The 9,156-nt window shown below is 37.7% G+C and overlaps 1 protein-coding gene across 2 annotated transcripts in view; it reads right to left on the bottom strand.

Moving 5' to 3' along the window:
* Nucleotides 1-9,156, bottom strand: part of HSPB11 (heat shock protein family B (small), member 11) — a 27,365-nt gene that overhangs the window by 8,755 nt on the left and 9,454 nt on the right. For both annotated transcript variants that reach the window (XM_011973798.1, XM_011973797.1), the window contains exons 3-4: nt 4,290-4,396; nt 2,635-2,703 (exon numbers count right to left, since the gene is read on the bottom strand). In XM_011973798.1, coding sequence (XP_011829188.1) covers nt 2,635-2,703; nt 4,290-4,396 — 176 coding nt within the window. The remainder of the gene's footprint in view (nt 1-2,634; nt 2,704-4,289; nt 4,397-9,156) is intronic.

Below are 9,156 nucleotides of genomic sequence, written 5' to 3' on the forward strand. Positions count from 1 at the left end.
AAAAAGAAAAGAAAAATATCAAACATACTTAGGAGAGAACATAACAAAACTCCCACATATACCCATAAGCTAGATTTTATAATTACTAACATTTCATCAAAGTGGATTTATCAATTTTTTTTTCACTAAAGTATTTTAGGTCAGGTGTGGTGGCTCACTACTGTAATACCAGCACTATGAGAGGCTGAGGTGGGTAGATCATTTGAGGTCAGGAGTTTGAGACCAGCCTGGCCAACATGGTGAAAACTCTTTCTCTACCAAAAATACAAAAATTAGCCAGGCATCATGGTGCATGCCTGTAATTCCAGCTACTCAGGAGGCTAAGGCTTGAACCTGGGAGGCAGAAGTTGCAGTGACCCAAGATTGTGCCACTGCACTCCGGCCTCAAAAAAAAAAAAAAACAAAAATTAAAGCAAGTGCAAGACATTATTTGACATTTTACCTCTAAATACTTTTTTGTTCTTTTGAGACAGGCTCTCACTCTGTCACCTAGATTTAAGTGTAATGGCACGATCTCAGCTCACTGCAACCTTCACCTCCCAGGCTTAAGTGATCTTCCTTCCTCAGCCTCCCAAGTAGCTGGGACTACAGGTGTATGCCACCATACCTAGCAAATATGTATATATATTTTTTGTAGAAACAAGATTTCTCCATGTTGCCCAGGGTAGTTTCTTGAATTCCTGAGATCAAGCGATCCACCCACCTCAGCCTCCCAAAATGCTGGGATTATGGGCGTGAGCCTAGCTTCCCCTAAATACTTAATTATCCATTTCTAAATAGTAATTATTTATATAACCATAATACCACCATCATAACGTTAAAAATAGTGTTTTAATATAATATGAAACCCAATTCCTATTCAAATTTTCCCAATTGTCCCTGTCTTTTCATAATTGGTTTATTAAAATCAGAGTTAAGTATCTTTTAACCTTGAACTGCTTTCTCTCCCCCATTTTTTAATGGCTCTGACTTACTGAAGACACCAGGTCAGTTGTCCCATACAGTGTCCCACATTCTAGATTTTTTTTTTTTAGAGATGGGGTCTTGCTCTGTCACCAAGGCTGAAGTGCAGTGGCATGATCACAGCTCATTGCAGTCTCAACCTGCTGGGCTCAAGTGATCCTTCCATCTCAGCCTCCCAAGTAGCTACAATTACAGGCACATGTCACCATCCCTAGCTAATTTTTAAATTTTTTTGTAGAAACAACATCTTGCCATGTTTCCCAGGCCAGTCTTGAACTCCTGGGCTCATGCAATCCTCCTCCCTCAGCCTCCCAAAGTATTGAGATTACAGGCATGAGCCACTGTGCCCATGCCCCACATTCTAGATTTTATCATATTGCCTATTCGTAGTTTCACTTAATTTGTTCCTCTATCCTCTATATTTCTTATAGATTGGAAATTAGAGCTAAAAACTTGATTATATTCATGGTCTGAGGTCTTCATCAATGTCTTGTGATCTTTGTCTTTTGTTACTTCTGGATTATTTGAAAACTGTGCATCATTTGAAAACTGTGTGCATGAGCTACACTTGTTGATTACTGGACCATAGGGTGACCAGAAATGAGCTGGCCTTTATCAGTATCCATAGGTCTTTTTTCTAGGGCCATTTAGTTTCTCCAAAGATGAATGTTCCAGTCTTCCAGCTGAGGGTATATTCTTGGCTGCTGACATTAATACCAGAACACAGGAAGGAGGCTGGTGTTCCCGCTATTCAATATGTAGACTTCCACTAGTATCCAATTTTCAACTCCATGTCTCACTCACTCCCTACTATGTATCTGGTCTCCTGAGCCTCAACATTCTATATTTGCAGTTGTCTCTTGAGGGTGGTGGTGGAGGTCTGTGGGAGAAAGGAGTGGTCACTTAGCTTTGCAGGATGGAAGAAGGTACCTAGAGTCTGATTACTCTGTATATAGATGTTCAACTAATCATCCTTATTTTCTGACCCGGGTCTCATTCATACTTCCCATGGCACCTGTTGCCTTTGAGCTCTAGGCCTTTCTGGGGTTCTGTGTGACAAAGTGGCTTGCTTCTTATTGATATGCTCCTTGGCAAGACCTTAGGTTATAACCTAGTTCATTCAGCTAAAGAAGTTACTACTCTTCCATCTGCTTTCTCACATTTGCTTTAGTTTACTGGTTGTTTAATCTTTGTCCTTGTAGGTTTATGCCTGTTTTTATTCCTTTACTATTATTTTCATGATATTTTCAGAGGGAAAAGAGACATATGAAGGCAAGATGCTGTGTTTAATTAAGTAGAGGCTATCAATTCTGCTGGTGATATTTAAATAGTACCATTAATCGGGAGGAAAGGAAAGATGAGAAACTAATATTTATTGTCTATTATATGCCAGACACTAGTTCACCAAAACCTTAAATGATAGATATCATCGCCATTTTCCTAATAAGGATTTTGAAACTGAGAAAAATTAAGTCACATGTTAATAGTTATATAACCAGTAAATGAAGAAGCAGCTTTGTGTTCAAACCTGGGTCTTTCTAGGTCCTAAATGTGTCACAAGGATCACTGAAGTCATCTTTTTTCACCAAAGTGCAGCTAGATGAGAAATGTAGAGTCAAAGGAATATTATCTACTCCTTCATGCTCAGAACAATGCTGGTGAAACACATACCTTTTTCAATCCATTGCTCAAAATCAACTGGCTCTTTAGACGTGCTCTTTTCAATCTTCAAGGTCTGTACTGACATTGTCAACAAACAAAGTAAGTAAAGTGTTAATCTGTCTCTACGTTTTTGACCCTATATTTCTTTTTCCCTCTGCCTGAGATTGTCATGCACAGTGGAACTACACAAACACTGGGATCAGAAACATCATGGAAGTTACTCTGTATTTTTCCAAAAAACCCTATGGTAAAATATAGTCGTGTAACTAATCTTCCAAATGTTAGCAACCATACAACACAGAGCAAGTAGAGCTTTTTTGAATTTGGCATTATTCCAATTTTTTTGTGTGTACTGGCAATAATAATACTATTGGTGGTCTTGGTCATAAACATTTATGGAGAGCCTATGATGAGTCAAACATATTTATCCATTCACTTTTGACTACAATCTTATGAGAAAGGTATTTTAACCCACTTTACTGGTGAGAAAACAGGTTTAGAGGAGCCAAGCAAGGTGTTCAATGATATACAGCTAGTAAGTACCAGAAATGGAATTCAAACCCAGAGCCTCCACAATTAATGAGAAAAGAGACTTATCAGGAATACAGTCATCTTCCTTCTAAACTGGTTTTTCTCCACTGTTCTCAGTCCAGTCTCTACCACTCCAGATCCATTCCTCCTCTTCTTTGTCCTGTTCTGTGCCCTGAGGGGCTAACCTCTGTGGACTGTATCACATGGATTCATTTACCACTGCCTTCTGACTGGATTTGTCCAGTGGGAGACACCAGGGGGAGATTGGGGTGGGGAAGGGAGATCAGCCAATTTTATCTCCACTCCCTTCCTGCTTCAGTGTGACATCTTTGACAGTTTCTCCTGCCTACAGCTCCTATTAGGCCCTTTTACACAGGCTCCAGCTCTCACAGATCTCTGATAACACTATTTCCTTCCCTTGTGCCAGGGCTGGTCACAGCTTCCTGCTACAGCTAGTTTCTGAGGGCCTCATCATTCCTTGCCTTGTTTCTTCCCTTAACCCAGGCCATAATTTTGCAAGTAGCCCCATCAATAGAGCCTCTTCATTTGAACCATCTGGGATGTATTCTGTTTCCTGCCATGATTTTGTCTGATACATTTTATCCTTAAATAAATAGGATTAGAATGATGTCCCAAGGGAGATTATCCCCCTAAATTCCTGAGAAAATGCCACTAGTAATAGAAGAATCACAACTATCCAATGTAAATAATCAGGGTTATCAGATTTTCAACAAGAATTTCACAAAGAACTCCAGGACAAATGAATCTAGAATAAAGATGTCATGGAACTTAGTGTTCTGGCAAGCTGGCATCTTATATTCCTAATAGGGCCTTTTGCCAGACTTTTACATAGTAAATTGCATGGAAATTATTATGTGCTTTGGAAGGGTTTCAAATTTGCAGTTTCAGAGAGGCCAGTTGAGCTCAAGGCAGTTAACCCATAATCCCCATCCTTTCACCCCAGCAATAAAACTGGATTCCATGCTATAAAGAAAAACTAGTGTTTTGCCAAAAGTTTACATACATGCCTTCTGCCTATGGAAAAAATGAAAGGATAATGAAAATCAACACATGAGCCTTACCTGGAGCACCGAAAAAAAAAAGAAGAAAAAATTAATGTAAGATTTGCTTACCAAAGTAACTTTGGATTACAAGCCTTTCAATCCTTACATGTTTGTGGAAACAAATAATGAATTCCTGGGGAAACATTCCTGTGGTGGTCCAAAACGTTTCTGGATTCCTATTGTTAATTTTAAAGAAAAAATAAGAATAGCCAAATATAAATGGTTAATCATAAAATTCTACTGAATACCTGTTTTTTTTAAATTAAATGACTACTGGATTCTTACATCTCCTTTCTATTAATTCTGCCTCTAATCTCTCTCCAACTTTAATAATTCTTCTTTACTACTACCAGGTATTCTTTTCTAAAACACAGAAACGGAATTGATGTCACTCCTATCTAAATGCCTCAGTGGTCCCTTATTGCCTATAATTCTAAACTCCTTCGTATGGCATTTAAGACTGTACAATCTGGTTCCATCATTAAGTTATATTCTCTTCCACCACTGTGGTCACACTGGGCCACTTAAAATTCTGCAAATACGTTATGCAGGCTCTTGCTTCTGTACCTTAGCTCATTCATGAGGTTTTGTTTTTTGTTTTTTTTTACCCGAAAAACCCTTCTTCCCCTTGCATAAGTTAATTCACTTTCTGGTCCCATTTATCTAACACCACCAAATCAGAATCACTTCCTCCCTCTTTTGCACTTATCTCATACTCAGCCTCCATCTCTACATTGGCACTTAATCTCCTGTGTTTCTATGGCTCCCACTAGATGCTGAGCTCTGAGTCCAGCTTCTTTCTCTTACTCATCTTTATAACCCTACAACTGCTGCAATGCTCACCCATAGTAGATATATGCTAAATGTTTGTTCAAACAAAATTAAAACATGCACTGAATTTTAAGTCATATATAGTCAAAATAGTATATATGGTTTTGACTACAGAAATAATCATTTCTATTTTAACTATATAAGCTTTTTACTTTTTTGGGAAGTAAAATTTACCTACAGTGAAATTTACCTTAAGTGCATAATTTAGTGAGTTTTGATAAATGTATATGCTTATGTAACCAATACTCCAATGAAGATACAGAACATTTCCATGACCCAGAATCTCCCTTAACTTTGCTTCCAGACAATCCCTACCTCCCTTAGGCAACCACTGCTCTGATTTCTATCACCACCAACTATGCCACAACGTTTTCATTCGTGATTTTGTTTGATATTTTTGTTGGATATTTTAATTGCCTGCAGCTTTTCACTATTAGGAACAAAACTGCTATAAGTATTCTTGTACAAGTGCTTGTGAACATGTTTTCATTTCTCTGGGTAATTACTAAGAGTGGAATTGCTAGGACCTAGGGTAAAAGTATATTTAACTTTATAAGAAACTGTCAGCTTGCCAACGTGGTTGTACTATTTTGCACTCCATTTTCTTTCTTGTCATGTCATGTCTTTGTCAGGCTTTGCTATCTGGATAATGTTCTCATAAAACAATTTGGGAAATGTTTCCTTCTCTATTTTTGAGAAAGTTTGTGGAAGACTGGTATTTCTTCTCTAAATATTTTATTGAATTTAATTTCTATAATAGATATGAGGCTGTTCAGAATTTCCAATTGATCTTGTGTCATTTTTATAAGTTGAGCTTTACAAGAAATCTGTCCATTTCATCTAAGTTGTCAAATGTATTAGCTTAAATTTGTTCTTTATAACTTTTATTAATTCTTTCAAATGATCAACTTTAGGCTTTATTATTTTTTCTAATAATTGTCTATTTTACTGATTTCTGCTCTTACCTTTACTATTTATTTTCTTCTACTTAGTTTGGGTTTAATTTGCTCATTTTTTTTCTAGCTTCCTAAGGTGAAAATTTAGATTATTGGTTTTACAATTTTTTCCTTTTTAACATAAGTATATATGCTATTACTTTCCCTTGAGATACTGCTTTAGCTGCATGCTACAAATTTGGTATGTTATATTTTCAACATCATTCTGTTAGAAGTATTTTCTAAGGCCAGGCATGGTGGCTCACTCCTGTAATCCCAGCACTCTGGGAGGCTAAGGAGGGTGGATCACCTGAGGTCAGCAGTTCAAGACCAGCCCGGCCAATATGGGGAAACCCCGTCTCTACTAAAAACACAAAAATTAGCCAGGTGTCTGGGACACGCTGGTAGTCCCAGCTACTTGGGAGGCTGAGGCCAGGAGGTGGAATTTGCCATGAGCCGAGACTGCACTACTGCACTCCAGCCTGGATGACGGAGACTCCATCTCAAAAATAATAATAATAATAAAATAAAATAAAATTCTAAGATCCCTTATGATTTCTTTTTTGACCCATGGGTTATTTAGAAGTGTAGTGGTTACTAAGTTTTGGGGGGGTTTTCTGAATATCTTTTTGTTGTTTATTTCTAATTTAATTACACTGTGGTCAGGGAACATACTCTCTAAGATTTTAATCTTGAAATATATTGAGACTTATTTTATGTTTCAGCACATTTCAGTGAATGTTCAACATGTTGGGTTTTAGGTTTTTTAAGAGACTGAGTCTCGCTCTGTCACCCAGACTGCAGTGCAGTGGCACTATCTTGGCTCACTGCAGCACTGACCTCCTGGGCTCAAGCCATCCTCCTGCCTCAGCTCCAAAAGGAACAGTGACTACAGGTATGCGCCACCATGCCTGGCTAATTTTTGTGTTTTCTTGTAGAGACGGGGTTTTTTTTTTGTTGTCCAGGCTGGTCTCAAACTTCTGAGCTCAGGCAATCTGCCTGCCTTGGCCTCCCAAAGTGCTGGGATTACAGGCGTGAGCCACCACACGCAACTCATCAATATGTTCTTGTTCCATGTGGTTGATTATAGTATTCTATAACCATCAACAAAGTCGAGGTTATGATATTATTCAGATCATCTATGTCTTTATTGATTTTCTGCCAAATTGTTCTATCATTACTGAGAAAAGGGTACTAAAATCTCTAACTATAATTGTGAATTTATCTAGTTCTCCCTTTTATCTGTCAGATTTTGCTCTATGTATTTTAAATAACTATTATTAGGTCCATATACACTTAGGATTATCCTCTCTTCCTAATGAATGGACCCTCTTAACATTATAAAATGTCCCCTTTGTCTCTGGTAATACTCCTTGTCTTATATTCTACTTTGTCTGATATGAATATAGCTACAGCGACTTTCTTATGTAAACTGTTTGTAGGATGCATCTTCTTTCATCCTTTTATTTTCAACCTATTCGTATCTTCATATTTAAAGTGCGTATCTTTTAGACAATATATATTTGGGTCTTGGCTTTTTATCCAATCTGACAATCTCTGATATTTAATTGGAGTGTTTAGCCCCATTGACATTTAGTGTAACTAGTGATATGGCTGAGTATAAATCTACTATCTTGCTATTCATTTTCATCCCTCTCATCTATTCTTGTTCTGTTTCTCCTTTCCTGTTTCTGAGTGAATAAATTTTTTACATTCCATTTAATTCATCTATCTTTTTTAGCTATACCTCTTTTATTAGAAATTTTTACAATAGCTCCTCTCTAGGTTACAACATAAAATCCTCATGATAGTCAATTTACACTGAACATCACTTTTGTGCCATTGTTGTCATATATTTTATATATATAATATACCCCATAATACAATTTTTTTCATTAAGTGGTCAGTTATCTTTCAAAAAAATTAAAAGAGGAAAAAAAGGCAGTCTTTTACAGTTACCTGAATATTTACCATTTCCAGTACACTTAATTTCTTCTTATAAGTTTGATTTTCCACCTCGTATTATACTCTTCAAACTGCAGAATTTCTTTTAGCATTCCTTGTGATGCAGGTCTACTTGTGATGAAAAATGCCTTTATCCTATCTTAATTTTTGGAAGATAGTTTAGCTAGACACAGAATTCTGGGTTGACAGAGTTTTTAGATATTTGCTTGTTTCTCCCTTTCCCAGTATTTTAAAGATATTGCTCCATTGTTGTCTGGTTTCCACTGTTTGTGATGTAAAGTCAGTTGTCATTAGTGCTATTGTTCCTCTGTATATAATAGTTTTTATTTCCTTTTAGCTATTTAAAATATTTTTTTTCTTTTTCTTTTTCGGCAGTTTGACTAAGATACAACCTCTGTATTTATCTAGCTTGGGACTTGCTGAGTTTTTTGGATCCATAATTTGTTATTTTAAAATAAAATTGGGGAAAATTCAGCTCAAAAGTAGAAACAACCCAGGTGTCCATAAACTGATGAATGCATAAATAAAATGTGCTATATCCATACAATGAAATCTTGACAATAAAGAAGAATGAAGTACTGATAAGTGCTACAACATGGATTAACCCTGAAAACACGTAAGTGAAAGAAACCAGGCCAGGTGTGGGTAGCTCATGCCTGTAATCCAAGCACTTTGGGAGGCCAAGGCAGGTAGGCTGCTTGAGGTCAGGAGTTCAAGACCAGCATAGCCAACATGGTAAAACCCTGTTTCTACTAAAAATAAAGAAATGAGCCAGGTGTAGTGGTGCACACCTGTAGTCGCAGCTACTCGGGAGGCTGGGGCATGAGAATCACTTGAACTCAGGAGGCAGAGGTTGCAGTGAGCTGAGATTGCACCACTGCACTCCAGCTTGGATGAAAGAGCAAGACTGTCTCAAAAAAACAAAAAACAAAAGAAAGAAACCACTCATGGCCAGGGGTGGTGGCTCACGCCTGTAATCCCAGCACTTTGGGAGGCAGAAGTGGGCAGATCATGAGGTCAAGAGATCAAGATCATCCTGGCCAACATGGTGAAACCCCGTCTATACTAAAAACACAAAAATTAGTCAGATGTGGTGGTGCCTGCCTTAATCCCAGCTACTCAGGAGGCTGAGGCAGGAGAATCGCTTGAACCCAGGAGGCAGAGACTGTAGTGAGCCGAGGTCACGCCACCGCACTCCAACACCG

Source organism: Mandrillus leucophaeus, unplaced genomic scaffold, assembly GCF_000951045.1.
Source record: "Mandrillus leucophaeus isolate KB7577 unplaced genomic scaffold, Mleu.le_1.0 Scaffold14, whole genome shotgun sequence".
NCBI classification, from domain to species: Eukaryota; Metazoa; Chordata; class Mammalia; order Primates; family Cercopithecidae; genus Mandrillus; species Mandrillus leucophaeus.